The 20649-nt window shown below is 40.3% G+C and overlaps 1 protein-coding gene and 1 long non-coding RNA gene across 9 annotated transcripts in view; one reads left to right on the forward strand and one right to left on the reverse strand.

Annotated features, from left to right (window-relative positions):
• SATB1 (SATB homeobox 1) overlaps positions 1-20649 on the forward strand; it is a 93672-nt gene that overhangs the window by 12914 nt on the left and 60109 nt on the right. For 5 of the 8 annotated variants that reach the window (XM_054817554.1, XM_054817556.1, XM_054817558.1 and 2 more), the window contains exons 2-5: positions 9067-9302; positions 13105-13281; positions 14086-14212; positions 14940-15063. In XM_054817554.1, the coding sequence (XP_054673529.1) occupies positions 9092-9302; positions 13105-13281; positions 14086-14212; positions 14940-15063 (639 nt within the window). In that variant the 5' untranslated portion in view covers positions 9067-9091. Of the gene's footprint in view, positions 1-6036; positions 6171-9066; positions 9303-13104; positions 13282-14085; positions 14213-14939; positions 15064-20649 lie in introns of those variants that run through there. The other 3 variants (XM_054817555.1, XM_054817559.1, XM_054817560.1) reach the window with 1 other exon arrangement.
• LOC129203289 (uncharacterized) lies at positions 1364-4474 on the reverse strand. The gene is made up of 3 exons (XR_008575974.1): positions 4346-4474; positions 3482-3627; positions 1364-2262 (listed from the first exon to the last, which is right to left on the reverse strand). It is a non-coding gene; the product is annotated as an uncharacterized LOC129203289 (long non-coding RNA).

A 20649-nucleotide genomic window follows, 5' to 3' on the forward strand; every position in this document is an offset into this window, starting at 1 on the left:
AGTGCAGTTCAATACAGCTGACTATTGTAAGTTAAATATTCATTTTACGTAACTTTCAGGACATCGTGTGTGAGAGAACACAAACGAGCAGAAATTGCTCATGCAAAATGTGAGAGGGGACGACAGCTTGTGTGCGATGCCTTTCAGTGCTATGAATTTCATTTCATAGCACTTTTGCTTTTTGACAGGCATCCTATCCAGGCTGGGGCAGGTTGCAGTCAAAAAAATCTAGGTTGGTATGTAACTTTTGAGTTCAGCGTGGGGGATGTCACAGAACGCTGTGATTCACATCGGTGCGCATCGGATTCTTGGGTCGTATGTAAATTGAGGTTGCCGCAGTCAGGTTGGTTGAAGTGTTTGAGCGGTGTCAGGCAAGTATTGTTGTTCAGGGCAAAACAGAGGGGAAGTCAGTCCCCTCAACAACTTAAATCGGAGGTGCAAAACTCATAGGGCCGCGGGACTGCGCCCGCACCGCAGTGGTGACCGTGCTGAGGCTTGCAGAGATAGCTGTGGGAAAGGACAGTAAGGCGCATCCTTCCTCTTAACCCACACTTGTGTCTAACCCATGCAGCAATTATGCACAAGCCCACCGGGGAGCCATCCGCCTTTTGGCAATAGATGTTTACCTGCAGAAAGCCATGGATTGGTGTTTTCATTGCCTCGCTGTCCAGCAGTTACTGTTAGCCGCAGACGTGCACGCATCACCCACTGCAGCGGGGAAGACGCATTCAGTTCCCCACAGAAGTGAGTTTCTCGGCAGTCCCGCTGCCGTTGCACAACTCTGCATCACCTCCAGCATGGGCTGGTGCTTACGAGTTTACCCGAATGGCCTCAGAGTTGTCAGAAGTACGTATGTATAAAACCCAATCAGCCTGATCTCCCCAAAGAAATCTGATAAAAGAGAATACACAGCCATGCTGGTTTTGCTCTGCTGCCAGGTCATTTCTGTTTGCGTTGCACAAGAGCCAAGCCTCAAGATTTGGGCCCGTATTTCCTAATTTATTTTGAACAAGAAAAGATTGGAATAGAGACCTTAGGAGGCACCGAGGCAGCATGCCACACTGGAGACTTTGTTTTGTTTTGCAGCTACTGAGACTGCTGCTCGAGAGTTAATTCACTGTGGGGTTGAAAAAACACAGTCCAACTTTTTAAGTATTTGTCTTATTTCAACACAGCCTAGTGCAAAATGCATTTATATATCATAAACACAGTGCAACAACTTTATTAAGGATTAATAAGCTTTATTGACCCTATATTTGTCTGCTGTATGTTGACTAGAAGCTATGAAAAATGTGATGTTACTATTGCCGCATGTTTAAATGATTGCCTGCATATGTATCCATGACAATATCTATTCATCTTCTGTTCTTTATATGTTTTTATTACAAATTTCTTTATTCCAGTGGAACATTTTAATATCAAAGTTGACACGGTGAAGTGCAAATTGGAATAGGTCAAATGAAAATCAGATATCTGTATCTTGAATTTATTCCAAGTAGTTTGGTATTGATAAGAGAAATCTGATTGTTGTCTATATGTCAAGACGTAGCAGCCTTCAGTAATTTGTGCTTTCTAGTCAAAGCAAGGGTTCCACGCACAGCCTTCCAAGTCTGTAGTAAATACTTTACCAGGCATAAGTGATGTACGGGAATTAGATTAATCCATGTTGTAGGGAGTTTATAAGGTTTAGTACATATATGCAGTTTCAAGAGGAGAGTTATTTTCCATAATCATTTATCTCAAGCATAGGAAGCATATGCATGATTATATAATTAACAGAATATTTGTTTGTCAGTGTTTGGTTAGTGTGCATAATAATATCATTATTAGGCCTTCTGTGCTCCTGTATTATCAGATTGTTATCTCCCTGCTCCTTTAATTCACTGTCTCTGCTTTTTAGATTAATCACTTTGTTTTAATCCAAACATTTTAAGGTTTTTTTTGACCATGAAGGGAATGGTTTGTGAACACCAAAGCAAAAGTTATTTTAGAACAGATTTTAATTTTTTGTTGTTGTTGTTACTGTCATATCTGGTAATCATTTTATAAGGTGGTGGTTTAGTCCCAAATCTTGTTCCAAATCATATTTTTAAATATCTGCTCTATTCTAATTAGCTCTGCATCTCTCAAATTACCTTCAATGTCCTTTCCTCCATCATACCACAGGCAGCATAGTGCCAGCTGAAACTCCCTCATCCTTCATGATTTTCTTCCTCAGCGGTCAGTCTTGCTCAATGCTAAAGTTTACTGTATCAGGCTTTCCTGAAAGGGATGAAAAATGATACAATGTTGATATTTTCCCTTGTGCCTGCAAAGTTTGAATTCAACTAGTTAACACTGTTTTTCCTCCAAGTATTCAAACGTTTTGGGAAATGATAATTCTTTTTTTCTTTTTTTTTCGGGTTTTTGTTTTTTAGAGGGACTGAATAATACTCTATCTTGTTGGAAAAAGACCAGTTTCTAAATAAACAACCCGCTAGACAGTTATCCCTTGATCATATGTTATGGAAGATGTCATCTACATTTTCCCTTGTTTTTCTTTGTGAAACATGTTTCTTGGTTGGTTTTTTTCCCTTTCAGCACTCTTGGTAACAATCTTAGTAACCTATTTCAGGACATGCAACATAGGTACAACTTTTCATGTTTCCTATGTACGCCACCTCCACTTGCTTCGCTTTGAATAACAGTATTATGTAACAATGCATTCATTTTCAAGCACTGCATTTCTTTGCTTCCGAGATTATAATTTATTTTGTGCACTGCAGAATATGATAAATATTTCATGTATTTTACCCTATTACCATTTTCTTTTCCCTGCATGCCCTGTATGCTGCTTGTGCTTATTTCAGTAAACCTCAGCTTGCTTCTTTACCTAGTCTCCATGCATTCCTCTTCTTTTATAGTAATATATGTGTAGTGATAATTTTGCTTTTCCTAGATTTATTGATTCGCCTTTTCTCTGTTCAGAGGCCGTGCTATTTTGTGTATCAGCCTCCCCACTTGCCTGCTTTTGCTGCTGCCTCAAGTTCGTATGTGCAGTTCAGTACAGAGGTTTTTTGTTTTTTTTTTTTTTTAAAGTTACTACCCTGTACCTTTTGGCTATAGATCTGCCTGTGCAATAATTCACGTTTTCTTTAGTTGATGATGCAACTTTCCTTTCAGACACAGTATATTCAAACACTATGCATTTTATCAATAAAGAAGTTTAATTTTTCTCTTATCTCGTAGCTTGTACAAACTTGTTGCTTTCAAGTTTGTCTAGTTGGGTTACTTTTTTTCCAAGTGCATGATGGGAAAAAGTTATGTCTGTCTTGCAGTTATTTATTTTGTCAATACGTTACCACCATTTAGTTTTCACCTTTTACGGGTGGCTTTCGGTCCTGGTCTGCAGACATGATACAAGGACAGTTTTGTAACGTCCCGCATCGTGGTGGGGCCGTAGTTTTTCGCCGTTATGAGCGCGGAGTGATTTACTAATTACCTAGGGTACGTTGTTGGATGATTTGGCTGGCCACGGCACCCACCGCCTCACCCGTGTCGCGCGGATGATGCCCTCGACTGAACAGGGACTGCGTCACGAAACCTTTGCCGCCTCCGAGAAACGCGCCCGGTGCTTTTCTCTCACCTCTGTTGATATCAAGTGGGATAAAGAGGAAGAAAACTTCTTTCTCCCCACGCGGCCTGCTGGCCCCCGGGGGCTGCCCCCGCCCCACCTGCCGCCCCCCGTCCCCGGGCGCGGACACCCCGCTCTGCACCGCGCTGCTGCCGCTGCCGCCGCTGTGCACCTGCCCGCCGCGGCCCGGCCCGCGCAGCCTCCGCGCGGAGGGGCGGGCGCTGCGCTGGCGCGGCGCGCTCGGCAGCGCCGGCATGATATTGTTCAGCCTTCACCCCCGCCCCTCCTCCTCCTCCTCTTCCTCCTCGTCCCCCTCTTCTCCCCCCCCCCCCCGCCGTTCCCCCCACACCACGCTCCCGCCGGCTCAGCCCTCCCCCCCCCGCCGCAGGCCCCCATCTGCCATGTGCGTGCGTGCGTGCGCGCTGGGGGCGCGCGGCCGGCGCTGGCTGCGCGGGGCGGCGCGGCGGGCATTGTACGCGGCGCAGGCAGGGCCGCCTCACCCGCACCCAGCTGGCTGCAAATTCGTGCGCGCCCGGAAGCCGCACGCCCTCTTCCCCCGGCCCCCCCCCCCCCCCCCGCTCACCTACCGCCGGCGGCCGCCCCCCCCTCCCCCCGGCCCGGCGCCCCCTCCCCGCTCCTCACTGCGGTCCCCCTTTGCCACCTCTCTTCACCCCCCCCCCCCAACCTCCCTCGGCCTCGCCTCCCCTCCCCCACGCCTCTCTCCTTCACCACCTCCTCCTCATCATCCTCCTCCTCCTCCTCCTCTGCCACTTTCTCTCTCTCTCCCAGGACGCGTCGGATGATCCGGGGCCGCCGGGGAAGGGCTCCGGGCAGCAGCAGGGAGGCTACGTCCTCCTCCCGTCTCGGGCTGTAAAAAAAAAAAAAAAAAAAAAAAAAAAAAAGGCAAGCCGGTGGCCTCGGTGTTATTTTGTATTAAAATGAGGAGGAGGAAGAAGAAGCAGCGGCAGCAGCGGCAGCGGCAGCGGAGAGGAGGCTCTGAGCAGGGGACGGCGGCGGCAGCAGCAGCAGGAGGAGGAGTAGTGATGAGTCAACTAATAATTTAATGGGGACAGAAACAGAGAGAGAGGGAGAGGGGGGGGGGAGAGAGAGAGAGAGAGAGCAGAGCAAGGCAGCTCCGTCCGGGGACACACACATACACACACACAGACATATATCCATGTAACATCCAGCAACAACCACCAAACCGGCCTAAATAACAACCATACTCAGCCAGCCAGGGGAAACGAGAATTAAAAAAAAAAAAAAAAAAAGACCAAAAAACAAAGCCTACCATTATTATTCTTTTTTCAATTATTATTGCTTTTTGCTGGCTTGGTTTTTGTTGTTGTTGGCTTTTTGCAACCTTTCTATTTTATATTTTTTACCCCTTCTTGCGAGTAACTCTTCTCGGAGTTCCCAGATTTTCTTTTTTTTTTTTTCTCTTTCCAGAAACAGAACCAGGGTTTTTGCTGTTTTTTTTCTTTTTTTTTTTTTTTCTAAATAGAGAGGGTTGGGGATTTTTTTAATTATAATTTCACTCGGAGGGAGTGAAACCTCGTCACTTTTTGTAGTGGTGGTGGTGTGCCTTGTTGTGTGTGTTTCCTTCCTCCCCTCTGTTCTTTTTCTCTCTCCCCTCCTCTCGCTCCCTCTCCCCCCTCACTCGCACAACAGCCCCCGGTAAATGAGAGGAGACAGGTCCTCTCTGCCTTTTTTTTTTTTTTTTTTTCCCCTCCCCGGACCGCAAAGGCGAGATTAAAAGTGGCATTTTAGTGCCTTTTCCTGCAATTTTCTCTACACTTTTTTTTTTCTTCTTTTTTTTTTATCTCCAGTAGCGATCTCTGGGGCTGAGGTTTCCGCAGAAAGTTTGGGGGCTGTTACGGTGTGTATTTTTGCGGAGGGGGAGGGGAGCGGGCTCCTTCTGTGTGTGCTGCTCCTCTGGGTGCCTATTGGAGAATAATAGTGTAAGTGACAACCTAGAAGTAGACTTTCTGCTCTTCACACTGGATAGAAAAGCTGCTTTTTTTTTCCCTTTGCTTTTTTTTTTTTAATACCCCCCTTTCTCACTTGCTGGTGTACGCATTGGTTTTATTTTTGAAGGGATAGCTAGACTTAAGTCACCCACCACCTCAATTTAACCCTGCTACTTCATTTTTTTTTATTATTCTTATTAATTCCTGGTTTTGAGCGTTACACTTGTCTGATCAATTTGATCTTCAGCTCCTTCTTCATTTGCTAAACCTCGAAAACTGGCGCTCTCAAAAGATATTTAATCTCTATTTTTTGTCTATTGCCATTTTTGCTCATGGCTACTCTGTTTCTCGCTATCTATTTTTGCCCCTCCCCGCCTAGGGGAAAATAGCAACAAGAAAAAAAAGACAAAATAAGAGAATATTAGGGGAAGTAGTCCTCAGGTCTGCTGCACACCCCCCTCTCCCCCCCTCCAAAAAAGGGGGGACCTAGAAAACATCAGTCTTGAACTTCTTCCTCTTCAAGAGCTCGGGCTGCAAAGGAAACCTCCTTTGTTTTTGTTATTTATATGCTGTCAAGTTTTGAAGTGGTGAGTTTCGGGTCGGTTTTGCTAATTTCACTCAGAAAACTGCAGTGTTTCTGTTTCTAGATAAGTACTTTGCTTCTTTGTCTCTTTAAAAGGTCACAGGGAAAGCTTGGCCTGGATTGGGAGAGCCATATGGAACGGATAAGTGCGGAGCCTCTCTCAAATGTGATTATGGTTTTTATGGGGGAGGGAGGGAAGAGGAGGGGAAAGGCATGGGGAGGGGGCTGATTCAGGAGGAGAGAAAGAAATAATATAATACCGGCGGCGTTACATCGTGACAAAAGGAGATACCGCACCGACTCTCATTCAGAAATTGCGCGGTGTGCCCGTACGTGTACGCTGTCTCTGGGAAACTGTGCCTTGAAATTGTGCTCTTCTCTCAGTGCCTGTGATGAAAACTTGTAGTTGTGAAAAGATGCCTAAATGCGAAACCCGGGGAAACTCTTGGCCTGGAACCGGCGGAGATGATAGCTCTTCCCTGCAACCCTCTCCCTGGGCAGGCCACGCTGGTTGTTGCTCATCACTATTCCAAACTGAGGTTTCAGTGAACTTTAGCCTTGGGCATGGAGTTTAAATGAGTAAATTAGGTGTTTTATGTGCATGTAATTTTGCTTTGTAACATAAAGCTTTTTACAAGATGACTAAGCGGTGAAAGGATGCCGATGGGTGGGTATTCTCAGGCCAAGCGAAAATGACCCATTTGGTGTTTTGGTTGTAGTCAGTGTATTAACTAAACTGCGATCTATCACTTTTATTCACTGTACATGATGTAGTGCGATTCTGACTCATGATGACTAGATACTTTTTGTAGCAAAGAACCTCGGTGCCTTAGAGTACTTCTGAAGTTGCCAAAAGTGACAAGGATTTTCTTGTTTGAGGCTTTTTTGTTTGCTTGCTTTACTCTACCCCCCCCTTTTTTTTTTCCTTTTTTTTCCCTTTTTTTCTTAATCCCCTTATTCTTGAGAGAGACCAGTCTCAGAAAAGCAGCCCTATAGTATGTTAGCATCATCAGAAACATCGGAAGATGTTAACGGTTTGAGTCTGTAATTCTTTGCTTAGGCTGCAGTTAACGCAGTAAAAAAAAAAAAATCTTTTTGAAAAGTGGCTAAAATAGGCACTTTACTGTTAATGAGACACACGACCTAAACCAGATGGGATCAAGATGAATGGTAAACCTTAGCCTGTCACCTTACAGCATAAGGAAAAATAACGATTTTCTGAACTTCTGCTATTCAGTGGCATTCTTGAGGTTGCTTGTAAACATTCAGATTAATATATTACCTCTTTCTTCACCATATCGGGGAAAAGCAGCGTGGTGTTGAAACAAGAAAAAAACAGTTTGCAGAATTGTCATTGGCATATATACCAACGACATAGAAGTATATAAAAAAAAAATCCCCCAAGATGTTTAGGCTTTAATAGCTTTGCTATTAAATGTGCAGAAAATGTATTGAATTACTAGGCAACTGAAAGAAAGTAGCAATTATCAGATTCACACCAGTCTTTCTAAATATGACTTCCCCAGTATTAGTATTTGTACTTGCTAATGTAAATACTAGTTCATAAATTAATGTCTAGTCACCTGTCCTTAGTGATTATATTATATACATAACATAATTGTCAGTGTAGTCACACCTTTCGCAGTCAGAGAAAGGTAGGATAAAATACCTAACAATCACAACAGTATTGATGAATGAAATCATAACCAGAAAGATGTCTCTGTTCTCAGCAACTGATTTATTTTTTTATATGTATATAGTTGGCAAAACAGATTCTGATGAGTGACAAAAATCCTCAAAACTTACTCCGTTATGTTCTAGGCTTCGGAGATTTTTAGTGATTTAACTGGAATTGTTATTCATGGATGGCGGTTTCAAAAGTTTATAAAAAGGGAAATAGAATCATGCTAGCGTATACCTTTTCTTAATTTGCCATTGAAATTACTTCTGTTTTTTGGTTTCAAATAGCTGTGCCAGCAAGTTACTTAGCATCACTCAGGGTTGGTTGCTTTTTTTTTTTTTTTAATATCTAAGGGCTTCAAAAGTACTGTTGAAATTGTGGGGGTTTTTTCCAGCATTATGTTTTGTGAGATGCTACCTTCTCTTCTCAGTTATTTTTCTTAATTCAATAAACTACTCCATTTAACACTTAAAGCTTAACATCTGAAAAATTTCATATGCATATTTAGAACTTTGCAAAAGTTGATAAACTCTTTGTATAGTAATGTTTAGGAAACTCAAATGCAACCATCTCCTGCCACTGCTTTCCAAAGTTAAATGTTAAATTCTCTTCCAACTTTTATTTTTAAGGTGGGGAGGAATTGTAGATGGACAATATTCTACATCTCTAAGAAATCTGTTGCTCCCTCAACTAAAGTTTTAACAATCTTTCTATTGTTGTTCATCCATTTTTTTAATCAAGTAGATCGAGAAATGTTTCACTAGAATCTTTTTCTTTCTCTGTCTCTCTCTTTCTCTCTTAGCACGATAAAAACACCCGGGATTAATAACAGACCTTTCTGTGAGGTTTGTAACAATAGCTGTGTTGCAGCACATACCTTGACAATCATCATCCTTTATATGAGTCTTAGTGTCTCTCAGTTTTCATAGAATATCTCTGAATATTTTTTTAAAGGGGTACTCTAGTTGGCTTTTCAAAAATAATTCCACCAGATTATGATGCGATCTCTCTGTAAACTGGGGTATGAGGTCATTTTTGGAGAATAAGTTTGTTTCTTTTAAAAATGGCATCTTCTTTCCAGTTAAAATAGTTATTTGTTCTTCTTTATGAGCTTACGATACATATATCTCTCTCTCTGTACATGTGCAGGCTGTGTACGTATACATATGCGCACACGTGTACAACATATATATACTTTTTTTTTTTTGAATCATGGCAGGTGATCTTTAGAGGCGGGACTGAGTATGGATCATTTGAACGAGGCAACTCAGGGGAAAGAACATTCAGAAATGTCTAACAATGTAAGCGATCCGAAGGGTCCACCAGCCAAAATTGCGCGCTTGGAACAGAATGGGAGCCCATTAGGAAGAGGAAGACTTGGAAGTACAGGAACTAAAATGCAAGGAGTGCCTTTAAAACACTCTGGACACCTGATGAAAACTAATATTAGAAAAGGTAACCCTTTTGATAATTCTGCATTACAGAAATATGATTTATAATATCTGGGGGGGGGAAAGCATACTTTTGCAGACTCTACTTCATTTATATTTCAGGATTAAATCTCCATTCTAAAATACTATATATTCCCAACTCTGATATAAATCACATTTGGGAAATGTAAGCTTCATGCTTGGGTGGAGCATCTTGCTTTACAGGGTGGAGTCTGATTTTTGTTAAGGTAAAGGCTAGCTGCCCTGATTAAAGCAAATTCCTACATTGAAATAGAAGTAATATAATGCATTAGTTCTTTGAGTAAGTGTTGGGCTAAGAAACGCAAAAATATGTAAGAGTAAATACCGAATCCCCAAACCAAATTCTCGCCTTTCCTCTTAATGATGGTCCAAGCTTGGAAGGGCAGCAGTATTTCCATAACAGTTGCAAGTTGGTTTAAAGGAGAGAGTGTAAATCTTTAGGTATCACATTGGAAAAGTCATTTATGATGTCAATCTTCGCAGTTTATTTTCTTAAGTACAATTCATTATTGAACAATGAACAACTTGGGTGTCATATTTTTCAGTGGCTGGTTTGCTGTAATTAGACATTTACACAAGGAAAAGGCACATTTAGAATCATCGATGTTTGTATATGGATGGCTTTTGTTTGCATTGAAAATACTTTTAATGGACAATAATCTATACATTTTTGCTTATCGAAATGCGTGTCTTTTTGACCATATCCTGCAGGCTTGCTAATTTAAATCGAAATATGCTGCATGTAATTTAGCATTTGTTTTAAAACAGCCTCTACTTTTTTTCAGCATAATTGGTGTATGTTTATAATCCAGATTTTTCTTGCATTTGCTAAGCAAAGTGCAAAATGCAACCAAGACTATTAAATGCACAAAGTTAGAAGGCAGAGGAATTTCATTGTGTCTGATGCATAACATTTATCGTACAATCATTTATTTTTTCCTCGGTTTGGCGAAAACAAAGAATATATTGATCCTGAAATGAACAGACACAGCAGTCCGTATTGTTAGATCTTTATCTATTAAAAATGGAAAAACAGCACTTCAGCAAATTCTTTGGCCTCTGCTCATGATTACCCTATTTATTGATTGTTTGCCAAGAATGTATGCATCTTAAGAAAGCCAGGGTAAGAGCATTAAAAATATAATTTATTACGGCTTTTCAAGCAGAGTGCATTAATATTGTACAGTGAAGCAGTGGGGCTATATAAAAAGGACTTTCTGACGCCTGCAAACATATAAGTTCCATAAATTCCTAAATAGGAGATTTCAGCTGTCTCTGGTATTATGTGATATTTGCACAGCAAACTTTAATGCCAGGACAGTTTTAGACAAGGATTCTACAGACTTCACTGCTCCTTATGGCAGACGTGCTGTTTACACAGACTCGTAAACCTTCAGCAAAAGCTCTAACACTGCCTTCAGGTTTAAATCATGCTGTATTTTTAGCAGCGAGCACTGACCAATGCTCTCCCCTTTAATACTAGAAGGTTATGAAGTTGCTGCACTTGGAGGTCTTGCCAAGTACTAGCAGGAGCGATCAGCCAGCTGAGATTGTGCTCTCCTGTATAACATTTTTCACATTAGCAGAAGGACACCAGTGACAGTTTGCTAAAAGATTTAGTGGCTTGATTTGTAGTCAGATGATACCTGTGTTGCACTACCAGGATCCACCTCTGAAAATCTACGCTGTTCATCAACATTTGGCCAGGAGGTTCTCCCGTGTTGTTCAAAGTACCACATTTTTCAGAACGCTGCAGCTCACGAGACTGTGTACCTGGCAAAAAGTGTGCTGACATGCAGCGAGGTACCTGTGCAGTGCTAGTTTTGTGTCTGATTGTGGCTTAATGTGTAGGAACTGATGAGGGGAAAGAAAGAAATACACTTTAGCTGGTTTTGAGTGTATCTGTGCTGTTGGTTAAATCGAAGCTTTGTTTACATTTTATCTTCAGGTATTAACGGTGAAACTACTTAAGAATTTTGAGCCCTCACTCCGAGTCAGACGGTAGTAGGTCAAACATCAATTGTGAGAGCCTGGAAGGAAAAAAAAATACCCACCACCTTTTTGCAGATGAAGCATGTGTGTGTTTTAGAAAGCTCTCGACAGCTTAATTAAAACCAATGAAGAAATCACGGATTTGCATGTACTGCTTTTGCTTTGGTCTTCTCTCCCTTCCTGACCAGTCTCACTTAGATTTAAAATAACAAGACACACACACACAAAAAAAAAAGCTCCTTCCTGCACTACATAAATATTGGCAAGCTTTTAGTCTTGTCTTTCATGCTGAGCCTATTGGGCAAACTGGAGTGAGTTTGTGAGCTTTTCCAAGCGAGCCTGAAGGGGTTTGTTTGCCAGAGATTGACTCTCTGGTGAACAGATGTAGTTTAAATATACGTGCTTAAGAGGTATCTTTTTTATCGTGATTTCTTGCTATATGTTAGAGCACAAATCAACAGACACGGTCTTAAAGCGTTTATCTGTTGTCAAGAGTAAATCTTCTTTGTCGACTACGGTATGTCTGGTGCACCTTAGCAGGTTAGGAGGTTTCCGTAAGTCCAGAGGGCAGTGGTTATAGAGGCATTAACATTGTAGGACTAATTGGAGTTCCTGGGTGCCCTGTTAAAATAACCCTTGTCATCATTTATGCTAAAGATGATACCCCTCTGGCAGGCTGCCATAAGACAGTTCTGTACATCTGCTTTTAACCCTTTTGCTTTCTGTCATTAAAAGATCCTAACCCATGCCGCTGGAGACAGTGGGACAGGACCGAGGCCCAAAAACCGCGGGTCCGAGGTCATCGTGTCATCCGCGTCCGTCTGGGAGGCCGGGAGGGATTTTCACAAAGTCTAGGAATCTGATTGCCGGGAGAGGCTTTGTCCCTAAAACAGCTCGGGTCATTTGTTACTTCTCTGTCTGTTGTCAAAAGGGAGGAAAAAGATTGGAAAAAAAAAAAAAAAGCCAAAGGAAAGGGAACAAGGTTGTTTGCTTAATATTCTGTGCAGCGTAGGGGAGGGTTTGTCGTATGATGCTACAAAACTAGAAATTAGTAATTACTTTCAGGCATACCAAAATAGCAATGAATACCAGAAATGTTGAATGTAAAGTACAGGAGGCAACAACAACAACAACAAAAAAAGCCCGAACTGCAGGTACAACGTCTTAAAGCGGCATTGAAACCATGATTTGTTTCTTAAAGATGCAAGTGAGAGTAGTGCTGAAGTGCACTCAATGAATGAAGCACGAATTAGTGTTAACTTTTGCCTTGTTTCCTTGTGTACTCTTTTCAGAGCGAATGTGTAACCCGCAAGGTGATTTGTTGTTGATGTTGAAGGCAATTAAATATTTTTGGCAGGGCTAAGAAAGTTTTAGTGTTAACGAACAAAATTATGTAGCTGGTACTAAAATGGCTTACAGTGAAGACATCTGCAGTATGTATTTAGGTTCTCATGCTGCCTGCTACTCACAACAAATCAGGCAGGACAGAGAGAATCAACTTCTCTTCAGTCAACCTTGTTATTTCTATAGAAGGTAATTCTTTAATCTGTATCCGATCAAGCGAGGTAAATTTGCATTTCTGCTTTTCAGAGAGATGTGTGTTTTGTAGAACTTTCTCTTTTTTGGGGAGGGTGAGGGGAAGGGACTCGGGGAACATGTTTATCAAATATTTGTGATGATTCTTGATGCCTCCTCTGCCTGTTCGTACAGGTTTTATTTACATAACACTGTACAGACCCACCTACTCTACTATAACTCAAGTTTAATACGTTAAATTTAAATTTTTTTAATAGGAAGTATGCTTCCAGTTTTCTGTGTAGTGGAACATTACGAAAATGCCATTGAGTATGATTCTAAGGAGGAGCATGCAGAATTTGTGTTGGTGAGGAAGGATATGCTTTTCAACCAACTGATTGAAATGGCGTTGCTATCACTTGGATATTCTCACAGCTCTGCTGCCCAAGCAAAAGGTAAATAAGATTACGAAATTGTACAATGAATTATGTTTGTTTGTGGGGTCTTGGGGGAGGGGCAGGATTTCTTTCAGGAATGCGATGCAGGTTTTACTTCTTCAACTTCTTGTAGATTCTGTCTCTGTATTTTTTTTTTCTTAATGTATTTTTGTTTAGTTAGTGCACGTTTTGTTCATGGGGAATGTGGAGGTAGATTCTTTCTTTTTTTTTTTGTTTAAAGAAAAAAAAAAGACTTCAACTGAATCATTAGTATGCTTATTGACCTTAATAATCTGCTCCACTGAGGATCCACAAGGAAGTGTAAAGCATATTTGAGCAGATGGACTGTTGAGAGTCAACTTGCATTTATGACTGAATATCCAGCTCTGTTTCTTTTATTTTGTTCCTGATGGTTTTATAGACTGCAAAGTATTTTTTTTTTCTGTACTCAGTCCTTGCATTGTAAAATCCTTTCTAATTTATTAAGAGGAATGCTAACTATTATATCATATCCTATTGAATTCCTGGGAACTTAGGAAAATGCATTTCTATAGATATTAAAAAACATCTCTACTGTAATGCATTTGTATAATTTCATAATGTAGATAAAGCATATCCTTGGTGGTGTGTGGGTGGGGGTTTTTTTGGGGGGTGTTCTTTTGTTTTGCCAGATTTAAGAGGCTAGAAACAAAGGTGGTGATCTTGTTAAAATCAGATATTTCTTTTGCCCCTAGGAATTAACAGGTAAATTACTTTTTTTTTTCCCTTCAATTTTTCCTGCCCTTCTCACCCATTCCCCCTCAAAAAATAAAAATCCTGCAGGGCTTATCCAGGTTGGGAAGTGGAATCCAGTTCCACTCTCCTATGTGACAGATGCCCCTGATGCTACAGTGGCAGACATGCTGCAAGACGTGTATCATGTGGTCACACTGAAAATCCAGTTACACAGGTAAGTTGCGTACCAGTTCTGGGATGTGAACTGTTACTTTTCTGCTCTTACTGTTAATATTGCTTGTATTTACTTCCCACTGTGCTGTGTGATCAAAGTACAAAGGCTTATCTAAATTCCTTTTTAGTTACTCTAATTCTTCTTTAACTTACAGTATACTATTGCAGAAAACTTTTATGGCTCTGATACATAGATTTTCTTTGGATATCTCATTAAAACTATATTGCATTTTAGTCAATTAAATGATGCATTACAAGAAGGCATTTTACATAAAGTTTACTTAAGAGAAAAATATTTTTGCATATCATGAACAGTACCATCTGTGTGCATTTTGTAAAAGAATGACTTGCTCACACTTATTGTTGCTGTCTAGGTTCTTAAATTTCACGGTAACAAAAAAGAAAAAAATGGTTAATATATTAATGCTTTTCATGATCAGTCGTGAGAAAGCATTACACCTTAAATTGTTTTACCAAGCGCATCAGAGCAGGAAGGTAGAAGTAACATGAAAAAATAGTCGCCACATGCAGCTGATGTATAATTCATGCATCAATACAGCAGATGTGTTGTATAAAGTAATTAACTAATCGGAACAATCAGGAGACCGAGAGCAATCTCCAGATGCATCTGCTTGATGCGCAAAATGAAATCTGTCTGTCTTAAAGGAATGTTCTGCAGCAGGATGCAATCTTGTAATAATCCCTTTTCTAATCTGTGTCTCAAATAGTTGCCCTAAACTAGAAGACTTGCCTCCTGAACAATGGTCTCACACAACAGTAAGAAATGCTCTGAAGGACTTACTGAAGGATATGAACCAGAGTTCATTGGCCAAGGAATGTCCCCTTTCACAGGTACTTAGCATAACATGTAATAAATAATAAAGCACTATAGGCAACGCTGATGTGAGATTTGAGATTTCTACAGGCTGTAGCAAGTAGTACCCACGGAGTGAATCTGCCAAAAATGCAAATTCATTTGACCACTTCATGATCTTTATAAATATGCCTGATTCATTTTGAACGTAGTCTTACAACGTTTCCCATGGGGAGTAGTGTGGTGTAAACAACCTTTCACGAAAATTGTCTCACAGCAAACTGGATTTTAACTGGTTTTTGTCTTCAGTCTTTGAACTGCTTTGATGTAACTACTTTTTTCAAGCACGTGTGTTCAAGATGTTAAAAGGCTCTTTACTTACTGCTGTCAAAAGTACTATTGAATCTGAATGCTTGTTAGATAACCTACAGTAGTTTTAAATGCTAATTCATAAAATGAGACAGTCTTTGGCATGCTATATGAGAAGGGAATAAAGAATAAAGCTCTTTGGATGATGTGTTGTTGTTGCAAACAACCAAAGGAAAATCAGCCATTTATTAGTTCTAATCAAAATATACCTAAACAAAAATGAAACCTCAATTTATGCATTGCTAAATATTGAACTGATGCTTTTCTCAAGCCTTAGTTGGATTGTTCTTTTTTGCCATTCTTTTTGTCATTCCTTTGTCAAATTACTGTGAAGGTGCAACTTCTTTTTCTACGCAGTAAGGCGTCCGATGATGTTGTGGTGGGAACATAATATTTATTTTTACCTTTAAATTTTAGAATGTGTTTTGTTGTGGCACAGCAGAGACAAATTGAGTATACAAATAAATGATGCTAGTTGTGGTGGGGAGCGGAAAAGTGAAATTGAGGAAGTCAAGGTATTTTTATGGAGATTTTATTTCTCTTGCTCAAAATGTTAGAGTCTTTGTCTCCGAAAGACTTCAGTTAATCTATAGAGGACTACTCTCTTTCTCTGTCTGTCTTTCCAGCAGATATATTAGCAGGCTGTTTTCCCATCACTTTTTTTCCCCTATGGTTAGATTGTTTTCAGTGATGTGGCACCAATACAGGAAGTTTTGAAGTGGAAATAATCAAAATTATCTTCACTGGTTGCAAACCATTCCAGTAATACGTCTGCAAAGTTATCTTGTTCGTACATACTGTAAAAGCATGTGAGCTTTTGCACTGCTGTCTTATGGAGGCTGCAGATAATTTGGGATTTTTTCTCTGTTTTAATCTACTAGTGCTAGTTTTTACTTGATACTGATGCAAAGCAAGTGAATTCTGTTGAGATGGAAAATTTCATTTCTGTTTGGACATCGTGTTTCACATAGCAGCTTCTGTGTATATGTAGATGATGCAATGATAAAACAGAAAAAAGTTTTTAAAAGGAATGCTTCACTAGAGATGGTATCATGGTACTGGAGACAATTTAATAATTACTCTCTTTTAAAAGGTTGTTTTTAAACTATACTGGATTTTTATATAATAATTTTAATAGGCAAAAAAATCTTGCCTAATAGCAGCTCTTGAAGTTAACACTTGAGATTACCAAAACTCCAGATTACAGAACTCTGATTTGGGGCTTTACTGGTTGTTTACTGGTGGGCACTTCTTTATTTGTAAAAGAATATACTTAAAGCTGTGAGCTTCTTTCTGTTGGTAAAAGCATGCTTATTACTTTTGCCATCCCTATCTCTATCTCTACCAGTGCTGTGGTAGTTGGGTTACAAGAATTTAAATGGTTTCGGCTTTTATTTTTTCTTTAAATCACATTAAGCTTAAAATATATTTATTTATTCCTAACTTTCGGAAAAGAAGCTGTTACAGCGGTTGATCGAGAGCCCATCAGTCAGTCTAAATCTTCCCATTTCCCTCCGGGAGCTTGAGGGAGGACGCGTTGATTTGACGGTGTCCTTTTCACATGACTAAATTGACCTGAATGCTTCCCGTATTTGCCTAACTAATAACTCATTGTGTATCGCTCCTACGGAAGGGACACTGATTTAAGAGTGTCTGTGTTTTGTTAAACATTAAATTTGGAGAATTGCCCCCGCAGTGGTGTGCTGCTGCAACAGAGGTGAGAAGTAAGAGCAAGGCGGAGGTCGGGAGGCAATGTTTCCTTGGAGGGTCCGTCAAAATGCCGGCATGGGAGACTCTTCTGAGAGCAGAGAAGAGGTCTCTCCTCTTATGTACTGCCATGGGCATAGGTAATGCCATACAAAGTGCTTCATCACAAATGCAAACTAATGCAGTGACACCGTACCATAACTTATTAACACTGTTATGGATATAATTTATTAACCACAGAAAAATGACTCAAAGTGGAAACGAGAGTAGTTATCGTTTTCTGTCATTGTCATTAGCAGTGCTCTGTTTTGTGTAGGTATGGAAGGAATTGTTTTAAAGTATTTAAGTTGCTGTCCTCAATGCGTGGCATCTCCAAAGCCCCATTTAAGCATGGAAAACTGAGAATCGTCATCCTCACTTAGACTTTACTGTATCTTCTTAATTAATCTTGCATTTTGTGTATTTAAAAAAAAATGCTGATATTTATTCAGAGTACTGACATTCTATGTACTGCAAAAAACCCAAGCAAACTATTTTTATAGTGCAGATATTTAATGGCTTGAAAATACGTGAGCAAACAAACTTTGAGATCCAGTTTGTCTTAATTATAGGGTCTTGAAAACTTAACATCATCATCTAATTGAGTAGGTTTACTTTTTTTTCTTTTAATTTTTTTTTTTCCCCCATTTACTTTCTTGTCCAACTAAAACCTCGGGGCGTACAGGTATGAACTCTTCATGCCTTCCTCAGTAAAATACCCCTGCGACTCTTGCTCTCATCAGGAGAGTTGAATACATGGTCTTTTTTGAAGCTACTGTAATTGTCTCACTCTGCGAGTGCTGTGGCCACCCCCGAAGGCCGGGTTTATCACTCGGTCTACGAGCTGGCATCACGGGGAATCCTCATTGACATGGCTTGCAGTCCTCGGGACGGACGGGAGCAAAGGCGTGGTTCTGCATTGCCATGGAATCGCAAGCATCCGTCCAGAGGTTTAACCTCAAATTGTTTGGTATCAAGCAGGCAAGGTAAAAGGACACTGCAGATTTCAAATGGAAAAGCCAAATCTTCTCTGAATTACCTGCTGCAGTGTGTATTTTCATGCTTTACCTCAGGTTTGCAGATTTTGTTGCTAGAGACTAGCAGCATACGCAGATGCCAGGTGAAAGACTTCTCGTGTTTGATACACATGGCTCACTTCTTTTTTGCTTCGTCTCCAGACCTTTTTTGATGGGGAAGGCAACTTGAAATTTAATCTAGGGCTCAATTTTGGGCCGTCTCGTGCATTCCGTTAAATTGGTGCATCTTGCAAGTGGCCTAGATCTCATTTCCCTCCTGTTTTGGCTCTTCAGTCTCCAAAGGGTTGTAAAGAAATTGTTCTACCATCAATTCTTATTTCCAACCCCTTGCACAGAAGCTCTACTCTACCTCAGTCTGTTGGGAGCTGCTCTAAAGTGATCAGGCAGGCAGACAGGCAGGCCTGTTGCATTTATTTATTTAATGTTCATTCTTCCATCTCTCGACTCGGCCTTAGTCCCAGCATTTTCATACTTCACTTTCACAGTTTTGCTCTGGTTTACTTTTTAGTGCAGAGGTTTCTTATTACTTCCACAGTTAAAATAACTGAAATACTACAGACCATATTTATACTGATATAAATAGGGGGTTTTTTGTTTTGTTTTGTCTCTGTTGCATTGTCTCTCTCTCTCTGTATATATAGATAGATACATAAGCTTTTATGAGGGAGAAGAGAGCAACATGGGCTATTGGCCTGAGAAAAGGCTGGAAATTCTTTTAATAATTCTGGAACAAACTCACTGTGTGCTTTTGAACATGTAGATGTACCCCTTATCTTGAGTTCCTGTAACCTTTTCCATGAAATGAAGATAACAAGTCACCTACCAAACGAAAAGATTGTAGAGATTAATTAGTATCTGGGCACTGCTTTGAAAATATGGCAGTGATCAAATGACATTGACTATTCTACTGGTATTATCTCACCTGATTTTTTTTCTACAAAAAGATTTTCTGAATGATTGTTGTTAGTATTCACAAACAAGCTTGAGTTTCTTTTTTTTTTCTTTTTTTTTTTTCCCCTTTTTCTTCACTATATCAAACCACTGCAAAAGCACTGCTGAAGCAAAGTATTCATTCTTTCTCTTCCCCTGTAGTGTAGCTAGCCTAACTCTCAGGACAACCAATAGCCAGTGCATTGCAGAAAATCCAGACCTGATGCATAGTAAAATCTTGAATCTCATAATAATGGTTTATTATGTTTTAAAATATTTTGTAGGGGACATGCAATATTTCCATGGAATATATCCAGAGTCTGTGGTACTTAGAGATGTAGTAATTTACCTGCATTGTATTACTATTTTGAATTATTATTTTTTTTTAAGATATTTGTGTGCACCACCCCCTCACTCCATGTCCATAATGTCTTTTACATAATTTTGCTCTTGATGATGAAGGAATCACATTTTTTCAGTTAGAGGGATATACACTTGCATTCTGTAAAATGTATGCGCACACAGAACAAGTGCTGGTATGATACCGAAGTCTGAATAGTTTTGCACTTGTGATAAATATAGCTATCCTGACTGCATTTTGATCAAACTTCCGTGCTGTAGTGAATGACTGTCTGCATCTGACATAGGCACAATATAGATCATATACTTTCCTTTTTGTTCAAATATCCTGCCCTGAATTTACATACTGTTTTATGCTGACATCGTGCAGGCTTTATGTGATCTGGCAGAGATGCCAGACAGAAAGCTTGCTTGGAACATCAGTGTTTCTCAGTTTACCTGATCTGAAGGCACCTGGCCATCGTAGCAAATAAGCAGCATAATAGAAATCCTCTGGCGTTTCCTCACTGCTGCTCTGATCCCCCCCACACCCGTCCAAAATCCCAGCCAAAAAAAGTTGCATTTGCCAAAATTAAAATTTTCAGACCTATAAATAACCAAGGAAGAGTTGCCAAAATGCATACTTTTTAAGAGCAATTTTTAGTTCATGCTTTACAAAATTGAAAGGTGTTTTTTGCCCTCCCCTTTCAATTTTACCTGCCTAGACGTGAGAGCAAGTCCTTGGATTTCTTTGTTGCTTGTGATTCTCTTCTCTCCTCCTCTCTTCCTCCTCCTCCTCCCCTCCCCCAATAATTAATAACCTGAGTAAGGAATGCAGCTCCTTTTTCTACTTTAGAAGTTACTGTGCTTTAGATTTTTAAGATGTCATTAATTATTTCAGGGAAGTAAATCCTTGAGGGCCTGGGCTCAGGTTTTGGCAGGCAGGGCTTCCAACCCACCCCTCAGTTGCTCAAGAGCATTCACTCTGATGTCTCTTCAAGCTGATGCGGTATCTGGATTTTTAAAATATTTTCAATTATCTGTCAAAATTCGGGCCCATGATTTTTAGTCATCCAGATAGAGCGGGCAGTACGGAGCCTGTTGCTGACGGGATGCGGAGGATGAAATCCGCGTGTTGGTAGAGCTGCATGAGGACATTGGCGGGATACCCAACCTTCCGATTGCCTGATCTTTTCATCACAG

The sequence above is a fragment of the Grus americana genome, chromosome 2 (assembly GCF_028858705.1).
Source record: "Grus americana isolate bGruAme1 chromosome 2, bGruAme1.mat, whole genome shotgun sequence".
Taxonomy (NCBI): domain Eukaryota; kingdom Metazoa; phylum Chordata; class Aves; order Gruiformes; family Gruidae; genus Grus; species Grus americana.